The 19,939-nt window shown below is 37.6% G+C and overlaps 1 protein-coding gene across 3 annotated transcripts in view; it reads left to right on the top strand.

Moving 5' to 3' along the window:
• A2M (alpha-2-macroglobulin) overlaps positions 1 to 19,939 on the top strand; it is a 61,116-nt gene that overhangs the window by 24,880 nt on the left and 16,297 nt on the right. For all 3 annotated transcript variants that reach the window (XM_008259806.5, XM_070049280.2, XM_070049281.2), the window contains 11 exons: positions 3,751 to 3,978; positions 4,220 to 4,283; positions 6,233 to 6,375; positions 6,970 to 7,119; positions 9,877 to 10,041; positions 10,500 to 10,596; positions 12,189 to 12,312; positions 16,753 to 16,981; positions 18,055 to 18,181; positions 18,521 to 18,642; positions 19,138 to 19,189. In XM_008259806.5, coding sequence (XP_008258028.1) covers positions 3,751 to 3,978; positions 4,220 to 4,283; positions 6,233 to 6,375; positions 6,970 to 7,119; positions 9,877 to 10,041; positions 10,500 to 10,596; positions 12,189 to 12,312; positions 16,753 to 16,981; positions 18,055 to 18,181; positions 18,521 to 18,642; positions 19,138 to 19,189 — 1,501 coding nt within the window. The remainder of the gene's footprint in view (positions 1 to 3,750; positions 3,979 to 4,219; positions 4,284 to 6,232; positions 6,376 to 6,969; positions 7,120 to 9,876; positions 10,042 to 10,499; positions 10,597 to 12,188; positions 12,313 to 16,752; positions 16,982 to 18,054; positions 18,182 to 18,520; positions 18,643 to 19,137; positions 19,190 to 19,939) is intronic.

Below are 19,939 nucleotides of genomic sequence, written 5' to 3'. Positions count from 1 at the left end.
TTTCTTGATATAGACGCCTATTGCTATAAACTTTCCTCTTAACACTGCTTTTGCTGTATCTCATAAATTTTGATATGTTGTTTTGTTATCCTCATTTACTTCAAGAAAGTTTTTGATTTCTCTTTTGATTTTCTACGACCCAGTGTTCATTCAGGAACATATTGTTCAGTCTCCATGTGTTTGCATATACTCTAGGGATTCCTGAGTTGCTAATTTCCAGCTTCATTCCACTGTGGTTTGAGAAGTTGCATGGTATGATTCTAATTCTTTTGAATTTGCTGAGACTTGCTTTATGGCCTAGTATGTGGTCAATCCTAGATTAGGTTTCATGTACTGCTGAGAAGAATGTGTATTCTTCAAGTGTAGGATGAAAAGTTCTGTAGATATCTGTTAGATCCATTTGGTCTATAGTGTTGATTAAATCTGCTGTTTCCTTGTTGATCTTCTGTATGGTTATCTGTCTATTTGTGAAAGTGGAATATTGAAGTCCCCCAATACTATTTTATTGGAGTCTAAGTCCCATGACAGTAGTTATCATCCCCTTTCTTCTGATGTAGGACTCCCTTAAGCATTTCTTGAACGGTCCGCCTGATAGTGATGAACTGCTTCAGTTTTGGCTTGTCATGGAAAGCCTTTATTTACCCTTCATTTCTGGAAGATATCTTTGTGGGTGTAGCATTCTTGGTTGGTGAGTTTTTTTTTTTCTTTCAGGACTTTGAGTATTTCATCTCATTCTGTCCTGTTTTACAAGTCCTGTCATTAATGGGGATTTCCTTATTAGTGACTTGATGCATCCCATTTGCTGTTTTTAGAATTCTTGGTCTCATATTTTTGACAATTTGCCTATAATATGCCTCAGAGAGGACCTGTTTGGTGATCTGTTAGAGGTTCTTTGGCATTCTTGGACCTGGATATTCAAATCTTTCCCAAGACTTTAAAGTTTTTAGCAACTGTTTCATTGAATAGGATTTCTATGATCTTTCCTTTTTCTTCTTTCAAAATAGACATGCAAGCATTTGCTTGCTTAACTGTGTTCCATGAGTCTCAAAGACTTCCTTCATTACTTTTCATTTCTTTTTTCTTTTTTGTCTCATTGAGTTATTTCAAAAGAGGTATCTTCAAGATCAGATATTTCTTCTGTTGTTCAAGTCTTCTGTTGAGGCTCTCAAGCATATTTTTATTTCATTTTTGAGTTCTTTAGATCCAAGATTTCTGATCCATTTTTAAATAGTTTCTGTCTCTTTATAGTCTGTCTCATTCATTTCATGAACTATCTTCCTAGTTTCCTTGAATTATCTATCTGGATTCTCTTATTTATATCTCATTCACTGTTCTTTTAAAATCATTATTTTTTTTAACTTTTATTTAATGAATATAAATTTCCAAAGTATGATTTATGGATTACAATGGCTTCCCCCACATACCGTCCCTCCCACCCACTACCCTCCCCTTTCCCACTCCCTCTCCCCTTCCATTCACATCAAGATTCATTTTCGATTATCTTAATATACAGAAGATCAGCTTAGTATACATTAAGTAAGGATTTCAACAGTTTGCTCCCACACAGAAACATAAAGTGAAAAATAATAGATGATTTTTTTTAAATGATGATGAAATCAGATCAGACCTATTGTCATGTTTAATCCCAGTGAGAGTCAAGTTGGGAGTTGAGAATTTCTTTTCTTTTCTTTTTTTTTTTTTTACAGAGGAACAGTTTAGTATACATTAAGTAAAGATTTCAACAGTTTGCACCCCCATAGAAACACAAAGTGAAATATATTGTTTGAGTACTCGTTATAGCATTAAATCTCAATGCACAGCACATTAAGGACAGAGATCCTACATGAGGAGTAAGTGCACAGTGACTCCTGTTGTTGACTTTACCAATTGACACTCCTGTCTATGGCATCAGTAGTCTCCCTATGCTCCAGTCATGAGTTTCCAAGGCTATGGAAGCCCTCTGAGTTCTCCGATTCTTATTCTTTGTCAGGCAATTCATTGATTTGCATTTCTTTTTGGTCTGTTGCTACCCTGGTGTACCCTTGGAGACCTCATTCAGCTCATTTCCTTCCAGCAACTCTTTCCTTCTTGCCTTCTTAAATGCATCTTTTCTTACTATTGAACTAAAACTGGGAATGATGGCCTCACCACTGCCTTCTTTAGGTTTTATGAAGGTAGTTTGGTGTGTGAATAGCTTATCAAATTGATGTCTCTGTGGAGACAGAATTGTTGGAAAATCTCAGTCACCTTAATCTGCCTTCAACAATTAGCATTTAGATTAAAAATATACATATATATCATAAGTTATGGTCTGGCTTTTTTTCTTGCTATTCTAATTTTCTCCCTTTGTCTGCCCATTCACATATAATTTGTTTTAAATGACGTATAGTCCCTATTCATCACTAGGGATGCACAATGGATATTACAGAATCATGATGAGGAAAAACTTCTGCCTTTCATGAATTTTCATGTTAATATAAAGAAGTAATAAAGAATGCATTTTATTGATTCAGCTTTAAATAGATGAAAGTCTTATACCTCTAATTGCTCCAAAGTGAAGGTTTACCCATTTAACAACCAAGAACTGCCTTGAATGCTTTCTACGCTCTAGGCAGTTATTAGTGTTGACAGCAAAAACAGTATTTTTTAAATTATTATTTATTTATTTATTTTTTGACAGGCAGAGTGGACAGTGAGAGAGAGAGACAGGGAGAAAGGTCTTCCTTTGCCGTTGGTTCACCCTCCAATGGCCAACGTAGCCGATGCGCTGCGGCACCGCACTGATCCGAAGGCAGGAGCCAGGCGCTTCTCCTGGTCTCCCATGGGGTGCAGGGCACAAGCACTTGGGCCATCCTCCACTGCACTCCCTGGCCACAGCAGAGAGCTGTACTGGAAGAGGGGCAACCAGGACAGAATCCGGCGCCCCGACTGGGACTAGAACCCGGTGTGCTGGCACCGCATGGCAGATGATTAGCCTATTGAGCCGTGGCGCCAGCCCAAAAACAGTATTTTTAAATACTCCCTCTTACTGGTGATCACACATGTGTTATCACTAGAACATATATTGAAATATGAACAAAGTGTTTTCTGGCAAAAATATTCACTCCTGCTACTTGGAACCTGAGAGTGAAGGTTGAGGAAGCCCAGAAAGATCTCAAGAACAATTTGTACATGAAAAAAAGTTGGAAATACAAGTTAAGTGGGGCCTCTGAGCCATAAGAATCCACAACTACAGGAAACATTCAAAACAACCCGCCTGAGACCCAGAGAGGTAGACTTCAGTTTGCTCATTCAACCCTAGTGCTTTTTATGAAAGTTTTCTCGATCCCTAAGGTTAAAATATTTCATTTATTCATAATGCCTAATTGAAACCCATAGTAAAAGTGGTAGCTTTTTTCTGAAGCAGAATTCTTGAGTTTCTGCAAAATGAGGTTTCAAAGCTCCAAAATTTATCTCTGTAGAAAGTAGCCAAAAAATATATTGAACAAGGCAAGCAGAACAAATGATCTCTCCTTTTATGCTATTCAGAAATATAAATGACAAGACCAGGAACCGCTGCAGCAGCAAGGCAAAGCCATGTCTGTATTTGATACAGATAGGCAAAATAAGGTCCATCTCTCTCACATTTTACTGTAAAGCAACAAATTTCTAGCTTCTAAATAAGGTAGGATGTAAACTTATGCAGTTTTGTGAGAACATTGGTTTTTTATGACATACGATCTACAAAATAATGTTTTCCTAACTCATTAGGCCAAATACAAGGATCAGAGGCCCTGTCATGACTACAGATGGCTCTCAGAAGATAATCAAGAAGCACATCACACTGCTCAACGTGTATTCTCCCTAAGCAACAGCTTTGTCCACCTGGAGCCTCTGTCACATGAACTTCCCTGTGGTCAAACTCAGATGATTCGAGCACATTATATTTTGAATGAACAGGTTGTACAGGAGCTAACAGAGCTCACCTTTTACTATCTGGTAAGAAGGGAGGTCATTGAATTGACTCATCTCTCAGTAAATACTCTCTGTGGGGCAAGTACTTACAAAGCTCTTTGTACATCACTCTTAGACTTCTGATCCATGTTCCTTCGAAAGTTTGACTTCTCTTGCAGTTAATTATTGACAGCCTGAACCCAATGAAATAAGCAAAGTGCATAGAAGGCAAGGTTAAGATCTTCATAAGGAAAACAAAATTGCTTTCTTTTTCTCTTTTTTGCAGATAATGGCAAAGGGAGGCATTGTTCTAACTGGGACTCATACGCTGCCTGTGGAGCAGGGTAACAGTGAGTATTTTCCATAATCTCCACATTTCTGCTCCTTTATGACACATTCAAACCTTAAACTACAGAAATATCAGAAATTCATTCAAATCAAGACAGGTAATTTCCTTCTAATCACAATAAAGGGAAGTTGAGGGAGGGAATTGAGGGAGGGAATGCAATAATATTTTTTCACCCCATATCAAATACTTGTTTACTTTTTTCAGTACATTCTATTTTAGATTATTTGAAATCTATGCTTATTCCAAATGGCCAAACCATAAATATCTATTGACTCGCTTCTCAAAAAGTTTTGGAGTTCTTTCTGTATACCATGTCTTGCACTGAGTCATTTATATCTCTATACATATCTTACTTATCTTTTGAAAGTAGTTATGATTTATGAAGTGTTAAGTTAGGTATTTCCTACATTGCATTGAACTCTTATCATGAACAAATAAGGAAAACTATAAACATATGAAAGTTTCTTCTATCCTAATGGAGTCTAAAGGATGACTTTTTAGAAAACAATCACTGATAGCTACACTTTGGTTCTGTCTTCATAGCAACACATTAGTAGATTGGGAAAGCTTTACGAAACCTTTAGAGAATCTGCATAGGCTTTAAAACTAACTTCTGAAGAAGCTTAGTAATTGTGGGGAGCAACTCGGACTAGACTAAGTTACTGGAATTAAGACTTATTCTATGCATCTGCTCTCCCACAATATGGTGCTGGGAGAGGAGTAAACAGCTTCTACGCAGCTGCCTCTCGCCAAGTTGAGTGATGACCTGCAGGAGCTGATGCTGCTCCTGATTGCAGGAGAGCAGCGTACTCCGCGTGTGGGTAGCAGAGTTGGGATTGGTGGAAGAGGACTATAAAGGAGGAGAGAGACAACATGCACCATGAACATCTAAGGGGAACACCTGAGGAACATCTGAGCAGCCCCCCGAGAAGCCCCCGAGAGAGCCGGCCGGCGGTGTGCCGCTCCCCCGCGGAAGTGGGGAAAGTGGCAGGGGGAACCGCCCTTCCACGGAGGTGGAAGGGTCGGTAGCCCACCCGGGAAGAACCAGCAGCAAACCCGGGAAGGGCCGAGCAGACAAAAGAACAGTGCAGGGTCCTGTGTCGTTCCTCCACGAAGAGGGGGAGCGACAAGTAATAATTTTATTGTAATAATATTCTATCAAGGACAAAAGAAAAAATATTTGCAATGTAAGGTTAAGGTTTTGTATTTTTTTTTATTTATTTTTTGACAGGCAGAGTGGACAGTGAGCGAGAGAGACAGAGAGAAAGGTCTTCCTTTGCCGTTGGTTCACCCTCCAATGGCTGCCGCGGCCGGCGCGCTGCGGCCAGCGCACCGCGCTGATCCGATGGCAGGAGCCAGGAGCCAGGTGCTTTTCCTGGTCTCCCATGGGGTGCAGGGCCCAAGCACCTGGGCCATCCTCCACTGCACTCCCTGGCCACAGCAGAGGGCTGGCCTGGAAGAGGGGCAACCAGGACAGAATCCGGCGCCCCAACCGGGACTAGAACCCGGTGTGCCGGCGCCGCTAGGCGGAGGGTTAGCCTAGTGAGCCGCGGCGCCGGCCCAATGTAAGGTTAAAGAGGATGTAAGCATAAATACAATTTTAAGTTTCCTTACCTTCTAGAGTGAGATGTAGATGGAATGGTTGCGAAGTACATGTCTTCATACACTTTGATAGCATCAGAATGCCATGCAGATGAGCTAAATCTTAAAATTGGCGATAAACCAATAGGTGACTTAAATACAAAAGACAAGATTTGGTAAAGGTTCTTTTCCTGAAGTTAGGGTTCTTAGAGGTAATCATCTGATATATGTGCTATTTATTAGCTCTACAAACAGTAAGTCATTAACCAGACCAGAACCCTACAATAACTGTGCAAGAGAATAATTTCATTTCAGCTCTTGGAGATGTCCAACCTGTGATCACTTTCTCTCTTTCTTTCTGTGCTGCAGTGAAAGGGCATTTTTCTGTGTCAATCCCTGTGGAGTTAAACATAGCTCCCATTGCACGACTGCTCATCTATACCATTTTACCTGATGGGGAAGTAGTTGGGGATTCTGAAAAATATAAGGTTGAAAACTGTCTGGTCAACAAGGTGAGTGTTTTATATGATAAAATTTAAACTTTAAAGCTGTAAATATTTTATAGTAAGTAGACATATTTATAGTAGAGGTGGGCATTTGGCATGGCAGTAAGATGCCTCTTGGGATGCTTGTACCCCTGTATGAGTAGCTGAGTTACAGTCCTGGCTCTTCTCCTGATTCTAGCCTTCTGCTTATGAGCACCTTAGGAGGCAACAGGTGATGACTCAAGGAACTGAATCCCTGCTACCACATGGGAGCCTCAAATTGAGATTTTGGCTCCAAGTTACTGCAGACATTGGGGAATGAATCAGTGGATAGGAGTGCATGCCTCCTTGTTCTCTCTCTCTCTCCTTTTTTAAATAAATAAAATAAATTGGTAAAACTATTTAAGAAAAGATGAGTTATAATAGTTAAATTCGTTCTTGAAAATCAAAGTTAAATATAAGGATTAAAAAAATGTCAGAATTGACATAATGCCAACCAACAGGAAGTCAAGAGAAGTAGTTACATATTGAACACAAGAAACAACCAGATAATACAGGAGAATCCCGGTAAAATAAAGACATTTATTTTTTCTGAGCTTCCCCTTCCCCCCAATTCCACAGGTGAATCTGGGCTTCAGCCCAGCACAAGGTCTCCCGGCCTCACACGCCCAGCTGCGAGTCGAGGCTTCTCCTCAGTCCCTTTGCGCCCTCCGCGCTGTGGACCAAAGTGTGCTGCTCATGAAGCCTGAGGCCGAGCTGTCCTCATCCGCGGTGAGTTTCCGTCAACCTCTGGGCTCAGGAAGGACCTAGCAAGGGAATCAGAGCAGGAAGAAATGCTTATTTGAATAGGATAAGAGCAATTAAAATTATATTCTATCTGGAACTTAGTAGTTTTGAGCTCTTTCCTGGGTACTTTCTTCAGTGAGAAAGATACATTTAATCTTTTTTTTCCCCATGCTTACACACACAAGTACATATGAGTTTCTAGATGCTCGTTTAAATAAAACTTGAAAACACTTTGTATGGATGTCCATTTTCCCACAAGCATTTTAAAGCATACACACACACACACACACACACATACACTTCAAAACACTCATGGGAAAATGGAATTAAAAGTTTATTTTGTTGCGAAGATTTTTAAAAATATATACATGGCTTTTTTTTTCATAATGTGCATTTTACGTGAACTTTTTGAAGAATCCCATACATACATATATCACACATATACACAAGCCACATTAGTTTTTGCAGATATAAAAAACAAAAAAGAATTCACTGCCTCATATATTGAATCAAATATATTGAAGCATAAAAGGTGATTTAAAGAACTTCTAATTCAGATACATTAAGGTTCTAGCTTAAGGTCACATGGCAATACAAACTCAAACCTAACTCTTAAGCCATCCACAGATGCACTGCTGGAGAGAAAGCAAGGTAGACTGTGTAAAGTGTTGTAAGACAGGTAGAGGTGTGCAAAACAGAAGGAATAATTAACTCTAAGGTATCAAGGAAGTCACTTGAAAACTTTACATAATTTTTACATTATATGTACATATTTACATGATATATATATGTTATATGTACATAGGCCACTCACTCTCCAAAGTCTCTGACATTTCAGAGTTTCATGAATCCAATAACATGAATTTTCAAACCAATTTTATCATTTTGAAAGTCACAATAAAAGTGATACATTTGCCTGCACTAAGACTTCACAGGCTGAATGAAATAGCAAGCTCCCATTTTTACAAAAGTTATATCAGTGGAAATAACTGATGTTTCAAGTTGAATATAGTTTCTGAAGGAAGATAGGTGCTGTCTCTGCTGAATAAAAATTGGGATAAATTAATTGCTAGACATACTTGATATTAGTCTATGAAATAATTTAAAGTCCAGGTTAATAGAAGAAATAGCAAGAGTGTACTGTAGTGGAACAACAAGAAACTACTTAACAACATACTAATAGTAGTTTGCTTATACCTTCATATTTTCAACATGAGTTCATATGGAATAAACTCTTCTGAAGTTTGTTTTATCATCAAAATTGTACAAAGGGAATTTTTTCTTCCACCAAATAGGAACTTATAAGAAAATATGTCTTCCTTTTTAGTCCTTCTAATAAGTTTAATTGAAAATATTAGGGGGCCGGCGCTGTGGCGCACTAGGTTAATCCTCTGCCTGTGACGCCGGCATCTCATATGGATGCAGGTTCTAGTCCCAGTTGCTCCTCTTCCAGTCTAGCTCTCTGCTGTGGCCTGGGAAGGCAGTGGAGGATGGCCCAAGTGCTTGGGCCCCTGCACCTACATGGAGACCAGGAGGAGGCACCTGATTCCTGGCTTCGGATAGGCGCAGCACTGGCCTTAGCAGCCATTTGGGGAGTGAACCAATGGAAGGAAGACCTTTCTCTCTGTTTCTCTCTCTCATTGTCTGTAACTCTACTTGTCAAATAAATAAATAAAAATCTTTAAAAAAAAGAAAGGAAATATTAAAATAATTTGAAAGGAAACATTTCAGTACTGGAAGCCAAAAGATGTTTAGAAAAGTAACAGAAATGTTTTACATTCCTACAACATAATTTTAGAGTTCTCATTTTTTTTTAAAAAGAACAATCTTGGTGGATTGAATAGGCAAATAGTTCTATTTAATTTGTTGATAATAAAGTAGAAGCTTTCAAGTATTTAGTAGTAGGCCTAGGTGACAACACTAGTTCCTTTAATCTTTGGTTTATGTTTTACTAATGAAACAAATTCCTACTAGTAATTAAGTCATTCATTCCACACTTATTTGCTTAATGCATACTGTATTCTAGGCACTACACCAAGTGTGGAGAATCTGATCATGAAATACTAGAACAAAAATCCATTATTATTTCTGAAACTTCCATTTTCAGAAATGAGACAGGCAATAATTATATAACATGTTTTGCAGAAAAACGAAACAGGGTCAGGAAATGGGGCATGTTACTACAAGGAGTCGCCTTTGAGATAGTGTCGAATTTCAACACTCCTGCACACACAATACAGTACATCTGTCAACTTTTTTATGTCTGTCTTATTTCTCCCCTTTAAATGGATTTGAAAGTATCATTTTCAGTATTTTGTAGTTAATGTTCTAAATATTGAGTGAGTATCAGGAGAATTTGTTTCCATGAATAATACCTTAAAAATATCATCCTGCCCTATGTAGCGAATATATACAGTATTTACTCATATGCCTGTTTCAAACATGTATTTATTAACTTTGTTACATACTTGCTAACCACAAAATTGGGACAAAAATACCATTTTATTCTATCATCACAAAACTCTCTATATCTTAAATGTGGCAGACTTCAATACCTGAAGTTTTATTTCATTTTAGTAATAAATCTAATATTTGCATCTGAACTTTGTGACAAAATACTATGATCCTTGAGTATGTAGATCAAAGTGTTTTGGATTATTCTTGCTTTTTTCTCCTTGGATTTAAGCAAATAAATAGACAAGCCACAAATATATCTGCCCTTTGTCCTTTGCATTTGTGTAGGTTTATAACCTGCTACCACTAAAAGACCTCACTGGCTTCCCTGACCGTTTGAATGAGGATGAAGACGACAGCGATTGTATCAGTTACCATACTATCTATAGAAATGGAATCATGTATTCTCCGGTATCAAACACAAATGAAAAAGATATGTATAGCTTTCTACAGGTAAACTGCTTATGTTTTGTATATGGTCAGTTATTCAGATTATTAAAATATTATACATGGAAGAAATTATTTATCTTAGTGCCTTTTATCATGAATGAGGGTAATGGAACATAGGTAAAATGACTTCTCCAAGGGCACTAACAGTAAAAGATGTTCTAAAAATAATAGCACTAGAACTAGTGCTTTTTGGACTATGAATCAAGCTTTCTTTTTGATTGAAATGCATTGCTTTATGATATTTATAAATATCACATATATAAAATAATTACTGTTGAAAGAGCTTAAAGAACAAAATGAGATTACCACTATAATATGTTAACAACTCTTCTACAAATGCGAATATTAAGTTTAAGGTTGTTTGTTGGTTTGATTAGTAAATCTAGTGAAAAGAAGCATATGTATATATATTTTATAATATGTACATATGTATGCTGATTAGATGATAATTTTCTTTGCAGGATATGGGCTTAAAGGTATTAACCAACTCAAGGATTCACAAACCTGAAGTATGTTCAAAAACGGAGGTGTATGAACCGGATGTCTTCCGACATTCAGGTAAAGAATTATAAAAAGAAGTATTGACTAATATGTTAAATCAAATGAAAGGATTTTGAAAGATAAAATGTCACAAAAAGTAAAGCAAAGGGGACAAAAGTATAATTAAGATATATTAAGGCTCATGGCTCAAGTTCAAAAGTCAATACGAACCCAGATCTGACTGTGTTAAGCCACCCACAAATGCACAGCTGGAGAATGTAAGGCAGAGTGTGAAAAGTACAATGATACAGATACACAAAATAAAGGAGAATATCTGCTTCTGATAAATGAGATGGGTTGGGTTGAAAAAAGAAAGTTTCTAAGCACAGGATCAATGTAAACAGAAATAGAAATTGCCGCAAAACAGGGTTACATTCTCATTACTCAAGCAGAGAAGCTCTTCAGCTTTACCAAAACATCAGCCAACATTCACGCTGGAATCACTCACATAATCTGTGATGGGAGCTACTTCTTTCATGAATCAGACAGTAATCAAGCACTTATTGATAGTCTTATATTGTCAAATCACACTTGAAGATAAATTGACTTCAGACAGAAGAATGTAACATATCGGGGCAGGCCTTGGGACATAGCAGTTAAGCTGCTGCTTTGATGCTTGCATCCCCAATCAGAGTGCCTGGTTTCCAATCCAGCTGCCTGCTAATGCACATCTTGGGTGGGAGCAGGTGATGGCCCGAGTACTTGGATCCCTGCCACTTTCATGGGAAACCCAAGTGGAGTCCCAGTCCAGGCTCCAGGCTGCCTGGCTTCCTGGTCCAGTGTGGTTATTGTGGGCATTTGTGGAGTAAGCTGGTAGATGAAGCAACTCTCTCTCTCTCCTCTCTCTCTCTCTTTCTCTCAAATAAAAATAAATTAAAAAAAACCTGTTAAATATTCACTGAGAAACAATTGGTTATGTGTAATTAATTATAAAGATTATTTCACATTTTTATTTATAGCATATACTGTAATGCTTTATCAGTAAGATTTATAGTAAGCTGACGTGTATACAAGCACATGTTTCCCTCCCTAGGAGAAGTAATGGTTAAATATTTCCCATCATACCCCTAACAGAGAGTGAATGATGTGACAGGACCCAGTTCTGATCTTCTGACACCACATGGAGTAAAGAGCCTGTTTGATCTTTGATCCTTTCAGGCCTGTAAGCTGTTGCTCAAAACCGCTGTCATAATAGTATGTCGTGGTTTTTCTTTGCTCCCACAGAGCACGGCAATAGAAGCCAGGGCTCCTGCCTTCCTCCTAACCCCATGGTCACAGCACTTTTTTTCCACTTAGCAGTGTGGGCAGTAGCCACACACGACTCCACAGAGTCTTCTCCACAGACCATCTCATGCTGTTTCTGCCAAGGTCTCTGCTTTCTGTGCTTGGAATTTACTTCCTCTTGCTGAGCTTATTCCAATACTTGAGAATTCAGCTAACCTATCACCTCCCTAGAAAGACTTTCCCAAATCACACAAGCGCCCTCTGCTGACTACTCTCTATTTCAATACCCTACTTAGGTATTTGAAAGCACTTACTACAATCTTTCCTGAGCAGTATCTTTGTATTTATTTATTATTCCTGTCTTCTTTCTCACCCCACCCCCATAGAGCCAGTTGCAATGAGCAGCAGACTGTTAGGCAATGTAAAAGAAACGAGGGTTTCAGAGGCTCACAGAGAAACAGTCCGAAAGTACTTCCCTGAGACGTGGATCTGGGACCTGGTGGTGGTGGAGTAAGTAACTCTCTTTATATGTAAGAAGCAACCAGATATATACATCACAATTTTTAATTCTTGGTGAATTTTAATTTTTATTGCATGTATTTAGGGTGCACAGCATGATATATTGATACACACACACAAAGAAATGGTTAAGTAAAGCAAATTAACATCTCTCCTCACACTTTTTTGCATGTGTGATAAGAGAACCTAAATTCCATTCATTTTTCAAATTTCCAGTTTATGATATGGTACTATTAATTATAGTCTTCATGCTGTACATTAGATCTGAAGATGTATTCAGACTACATAGCTGTAGTTTTGTATGCTTTGACCTGCATCGCCCAATTCACCCCCTCCCGCACACTCCCTGTAATACCATTTCACTCTATGTATTCAACTTCTTTTTAGATTCTATATACAAGTGAGGTCTTGCAGTATTTTTCTCTCTATGTCTGGATTTATTTCACTTGGCATGATGTCCTCTGGGTTCATCAACATTGTCACAAGTGGCAAGATCTCTTTCTTAAGACTGAATAGCATTTCATCATGTGTACCACAATGTCTTTATCCACTCATACATTACAGATATTCTATGTCCATATCTTGGCTACTGTGAATAATAATGCAATGAACATAGGAGTGTGCATATCATATGGCGTGCAGATTTTGATTCTTTTGTTTTTATACCCAGAAAAAGGAGTTGAGTTGTATACTTCTACTTTTTTATTTACCTTTGTCAATGAAGTCCATATTTCTTATGCTCCCATGCTATTTAGGGTTCTTTCATTTCAATTTGACACATTCTCATTAGCATTTCTTGTTCTGCAAGTCTACAGGTGATAAACTTCCTTGACTTCTGATTGTCTGAGAAAAGCTTTATCTCCCCCTTCACTTTTGATCACTTTTGAAGGATGGTCTTGTTGGGTGTAGTATTGTTTAGCAGGAGTTTTTAAAATTCTTTCAGCACTTTGAACATATAAAGTGTCAGCAAAAATTCTGAAAAATGTGTACTATGAAAGATATGTATGAATTTCAAAAAAATTTACACCAAATAAACTTCCTTTAATTCATTTTTTCTACGGTTTTTAGAGAAGCCCTTGTAGAATTCAACCCCTTTATGGACTCCAAAGTTTCTGCTGTAAATTTCTCTAATTGTCTTATGGGTTTTCCCTCGTACATAAAAAAAAAAAAAACCACAAATTTTCTCTTGTTGCCTTTACAATTTTCTCTTCACCTTGACTTTTGTCAATTTTATTATAATTGTCTCCATGTGTATTTCTTTGGATTCATCTTATTTGGTGTTCTTTAAACTTCCTGTATATGGATTTATATTTTATTCCCCAGTTTTGGGGTGTTTTTAGCCATTTTTTAAAATTTAAATAAACTTTCTAGTCCATTCTATTTCTCCTAGATCTTTCAATTTATCCACAGGGAAAAGTTTGGGGTTGGAGATGATCTCCCATTCACTCAACTGAAAGCTACAGTGGCAAATACCTCCACTCTTGTTTAGACCACACATACTTTCAACTAATTTCTTTGTTCATTGTCACCTCCAAGGGCCTAGCAAATGTTTGTTCCTTCTATTCTCAAAGATAGGTAAGTTGGCTGAAGGTGCTCTATTTCTGGAGCAAACTACCGAAAGGAGTTGACGGAACTGAGCCCATATGTCCTCTCTGGCCCCCAGAGATAGTTGAAAGACTACTGATTAGCTGCTCCTTAAGTTCTCAGATGCAGGCTAATTAAGGGCCCAACCCTTAGGCAGCAGCTGGGAAAATTGACACATGAGATATTCAGTAAGATTCCTTCCAGAAAAACAAACAAACAAAAAACAACAACTGGAAGCTGGAAGTTGTTGCCTATTCTATGTCTGCTGATTCCAGGCAGAGAGCCACTGAAAATGCTCACACACATATTGAAAGCCATCTCTTTGATCTCTCTTCTCTTGGAGAATTTGAGAAAGCAGGTCCCATCCTTTCCCAGAACTAGGTGAGTAAGAACCCATCACCAGGAACATATCAGTGTTTTAGAGAAGAGAACTTAAGGACAATCTCAAATTACATACTTTGTTTGTAACTATATTGTCTGTAAAAGATTATACTACATTTATATGTCTATAGATGATTCTGATACAGATTAAAATTGAAAGCAGAGTTGGAACAAAAGGACTTTCATTTTTCCATCTCAAGCATTGATCATACTTTCTGTCATTTTTGCTGATTAAAACATTATAAAGCTTTAAGTATTTGATGGTTGAAAGATTACCAATCTAAGAATTTTTTTTAAAAATTCAGTTAACATGAGTTTAAAGAGAAGGTGACCAGGGTTTGGAGACAAAACAGTTGGTTTCTATGCTGTAAAATGTTTTTTCATTGAATTTATGTATTAGTTAAGTAGGAGAATGTACTATAGTCTTCAAGTCACTTAAATTTATATAGGTTATTAGCATTATCTTTAAATATACAATATAAAGAAAGCTATACATTCATGGCATATTAGCTTTGTTTTCCAAAACAAGAGGCAAATGCTCATCCAAAGACACATAGTCTGCCAAAGCAAAAGGTGCATACGAATGAGATACACACCCTTGTTTCCTCCACTATTGGGTTATTGACAAAATAATAAACAGTGCATTCTATTATTGTCATCTTACTTTTCATTGTTGCCTTCAGTAGCAAGAACTGGCATTTAAGGCCTGACATTAAACAGTTTAGGAACTGTTCACAATTCTCCTAGATGTAAAAACTAGAAATAAAAACTGGAAGATGGTCAAAGAGGTTTAAAAATTAGCAACACCATATAGCACCCATACTTGTGTAAATTTTTTACCTTAAAAAGGCAGCTATTACTCAAATTTGAAAAATTCCACAAAAGCTCTAGCCCCTTTCTGTGAATCAATTTCACTTTAAATAATGTTTTAGCGGAGTCTACAGTGCAAATATAAATTCATTATACCAGCCTTTTGGCAGCACTGAGGATCTAAGACAAGGCAATGCTACTGATCATCTGAAGATAATGGTGAAAGATGTTTGTGTTCTGATTTTTCCAATTCTTAAGAGCTTATCTGAATCAGTAGCATTTTTGTAAGAGCATTACAAAACAGTACTAAAATACTATTCCTGTTTTCAATACATTTTTAAAAACCTTTGCAAATACTACGCCAGTGTAAGTGACTACATATGGCTAGTATCACTGAGGAGTTTCAGCACTTTCTAGCAAAGACAGTCTGTACAATAGAGAATGTGAAAGCTCCCATTTCTAAGTCTTTGGTGCAGTTTTGGTAGGTGAGGGCTTGAATTCTGCCTTGGTGGGAAGAGGGAACTGGAGGATGAGCAAGATTATTGTGATTAGAACTAAGCACATAGCATTAACATGGTACCATTGAAGAGGTAGTTAGGAGCCGTGCTTGGTGAATTTGGACACCTATTAATGTCTCTGAGCCACTCTGGATCTCTGTGAATATGTTCTAGTGGAGGAGACTGAAGATTAAATGGACAGTTCATAAAGTATTCTGGAAGCCAAAGAAGACTGGTGGAAGGCTATCAGGAAGATCTCTTGGCAGTGGTGGAGGTGGGCTATGCAGAGTTCCATCAAATCCACCAGTAGGAACAGGAACTCAGGGTTTTATCCTTGAAGGAGGAGGTTGTCTTGGTGGAATAACATGAAGATCATGATGAGATTTCATATTCCTCTTAGAATTTGATGCATGATGATCAATGTTTATTCAAGGAGGAAGGAAAGGAGGAATCAGTGGCTCTTAGTTTCTGTAAACTACCACATGAACTGAAGAAAGACTGAATGTGGCAAAAGCACTGGAGCAAAGGAACTATTGCTGCCACAGGAACTAAGAAGCAGATACTGGTGGAATACTAGATGGCGTATTTAGAGAGGTTGATGTTGACACTGCTGATTCAAGCTTAATTTCAACAATTCAATCAAAGCTTATTTTATATGGCTCTCTGAGGGAGAACCATGGAGGTGCCTGAGGGAGAGCCATGGGGGCCCGTATTGGGCCTTATTCCAGGAGATTATAAGAAGAAATTTGATTCCCTGGGAAATTTAGGTTCCTATTTAGAGTTTTGGGGTTCAATTTCTAGAGACTTGCTCAATATATAATCTGTAAACTCTTTTTTAGATGAACTTCCTATGGGGTTAAGATTTTCGAAGAACCCCCTCATTTTTTATTCTATCCATAAACAGGAAGGCTGATTCTGATATTGCTGAATTTTTCCTGTAATTTCAGCAGCTTTTCTCCTCTTCCTGAAATTGATTAAATTTTCCCCTTTCTTTTTAAAAGATCATTATTTCTTTCTTTAGTCTTTATTACTCTCTGTTACTGATAATTCTATTGAGTGTATTCAAGTCGTAACAATAGATTCACTTGTAGGTGTTCTTTTCCCAGGAAGGATTTGTTCAACTGCTTACTTTCTGTTCTTCACATTTCATCCTCCCCAGCTCATCAGGTGTGGCTGAAGTAGGAGTCACAGTTCCTGATACCATCACTGAGTGGAAAGCAAGCGCCCTCTGCCTGTCCAATGACACCGGAATTGGTCTGTCTCCCATTGCTTCTCTCCAAGCCTTCCAGCCCTTCTTTGTGGAGCTTACAATGCCCTACTCTGTGATCCGTGGAGAAGCCTTCACACTCAAGGCTACTGTCTTAAACTATCTTCCCAAATGCATCCAGGTAAGGGGCTTTCTTTCCAAAAATGAGCAGAAGGTAGCATCCAGGTAGGCATGTTGACAAAATCCTTTGTATAATATACACACACCAGAAGAAGAATACTGAAAGTATTCTGAGGGAGATATACCCATATGTTATGTAAGTTATACTTACTGAAATACACAAGTAACAAATTGCAAGTTAAAACAAATTTGTAGCCCTTATCTCAACACTTTAAACTTAGGTAGCTTATATAATATAAAGATTGCTCACATAAACAATAAAAATCAGTGCTCTTCATTCTCATGTCCAGTTTTCTCCAAGAGTTCAACTTCTACACTTCAAAGTATTTAAATTTTCACATCTCATTTAATATATTAAATCTTATTTTAAAAGTTGTTTATAGGGGCTGGTGGCACTGTGGCATAGCAGGTTAAGCCACTATCTGCCAGGTCAGCATCCCATATGGGCACCGGTTTAAATCCCACTTGCTCTGCTTCCATTCCATCTCCCTGTTAATGTGCCTGGAAAAGCAGCAGAAGATGGCCCAAGTACTTCAGCCCCTGCACTCACCCAGAGGAAGCTCCTGACCTCTGGTTCCACCTGACCCAGCCATGGCCATTGCAGCCATTTGGGAAGTGAACCAGCTGATTGAAGACCTCTCTCTGCCTCTGCCTCTCCATTTCTGTAACTCCACCTTTCAAATAAATAAATACATTGCTCTAAAAAAGTCATTTACAATAATCTTACCTCTGTTGAAACAACAACTATTTATAAATCTTGTATACTCTGCTGGGAAAGCAGAGTATGAGGGTATGGTCAAAATCTAAGGCTAAAAAAGTAGAGTACACACAAGCAACCTACCATCACTACCTCACTTCTCCTCTGGTCACATCACATGAAATAACAGGTTACCTCAAAACACTAACATTCAGATGTCAGATCCATCTAAACATACTAAAACTAGTTTGTATTTGCCTACATCATCTTTAATATTAGGTAGCCTGGACTCTAACCAATCCATGTGCTTGTTTCCAAATCCAATCTCCCTCTGATCTTTTTCTATCTCTAATTTATTTGTCTCATATTGGTTGCAGGTCAGTGTGCAGCTGGAAGACTCTTCCCAATTCCTAGCTGTCCCAGTGAAGGAGAAACAAGAGTATCATTGTATCTGTGGGAATGGGCGGCAAACTGTGTCCTGGAAAGTAACTCCAAAGTCATTAGGTGGGGACAGACTCTTAGAAACCATTCATTCTTCAAGGATTCTATCAATGACGTCCTTATATCTAGCACTGCTTCCCTCAGGAAAACACCCCCAGGTGGCAGGATGCTATTTCCTCTCATTCTAGGATGTCTGGAAGGACATAACCACTTACCTATCTCCACATAAATCTTGGTTTCTCAGTGTCATTGACCTCTAATTTAGGCTGCTCCCATCCCTGCTCTTGTGTTTTTTAAAACAAAAGATGATGGGGCATTGGACATTTATAAGTACTTAGTTTGGAAGCATAGAAGAAAGGATTTAATGGAACTCATATCTACTGTAACTTTTTATTTTTTAAGGAAGTGTGAATTTCACTGTAAGCGCAGAGGCACTGGAGTCTCAAGAGCTATGTGAGAATGAGGTGGCTGTGGTTCCTGAACATGGGAAGAAAGACACAATCATCAAGCCCCTATTAGTTGAAGTAAGTAAGCCTGCCTACTTGACAAGTGGCTGAGCTATACAAAAACATTGACTTCAAAATATTTTGGAAAAATGGAATGAAAGACACTTTTTGGTATAAAAACTCTTTGAAATTCAGGCATAGTTTTCATGATACATATTTTCATGAAGTTCTCAAGGATCCTTAGTATGTAGTCTATAACAAATCCATAATAACATATATGCATACTATAATATTCCTATATATAACACATGTATGTTTAATAATATTATATTCTATCATCTATTTATCTATCATTTCTGTCTCTTGACTTATTTATTTTCCACTTGCTTTCCAATATATTAAATTATCCATTTCATATTGACTAAACTTACAGAATTATTTATTTGATGCAGTTCAAATTCTTCTCTTTAACAGAAAATGAAATCTGACCACAGAATCTGTGGTCACCCTACCAACACATATGTCCTGAAAATCAATCCATTCTCAATTAACTTTTCTTTCTTTCACCTAAAGCCTGAAGGACTAGAGAAGGAAGAAACATTCAACTCCCTGCTTTGTCCATCAGGTAAGAATCAAGTATCATAATGAAAATAACATTGATTAAAACTTGTCTAACATCTGAGACCCAAAAAGTTTCTCATGTTACTTTTATACCTTCTCTATGAGGTAAGTATGACCTGAAGTACAATTCACACATTTGACAAATCAGAAAACTGGTTCTTGGTAAGACCAAGTAGTTTGACTTGGAGGATATCCTTAGCTCGTACATTCTGAGTCTGTCTCTTGCAGCATCTATGCAAATACCAAGATGTGTTTCTGACCAGTGTATGATATAAGAATAGGTAGAAAGTGAGTAGAATCAAATGCATATTTCCAAAAGACATATTTCTCTGAATAATTAGTAATACAGCAAATGGACAGCTGAATTCATGGCATTCCAACACTGAGTTTTGTATATCAGGATTATCTACTTCCCAAAGAAAGAGATGCTGTGACCTTCATATCTGTTTGATGACAATACTGTACCTAAAATCCTGTCAATCTTTTAAGGAGAGACTTAAGAAACTTATAGTAAAAGATGTAACTTTATATTGACTGCTCTCAGAACTTCTTTCTTTGTCTTTATAGGTTTCCATTTTTTTATTCTCTTCTAACTGGACAGTTTAAAATATTCCATCTTCAAGTTCACTGATTCTTCTGCTAAGTTGAGTCTGCTGTTAAAACTTTCTGGTGACTTTTTATTTCAATCATTGCTTTCATCTGTAAGATTTCTATTTCATTTTCTCTTATTGTTTCTATTTTTTGTCAACCTTCT

This window comes from Oryctolagus cuniculus, chromosome 9, assembly GCF_051225735.1.
Source record: "Oryctolagus cuniculus isolate XC-2025 breed Fujian yellow rabbit chromosome 9, ASM5122573v1, whole genome shotgun sequence".
Taxonomy (NCBI): domain Eukaryota; kingdom Metazoa; phylum Chordata; class Mammalia; order Lagomorpha; family Leporidae; genus Oryctolagus; species Oryctolagus cuniculus.
This window is presented reverse-complemented; position numbering and strand designations above follow the sequence as displayed.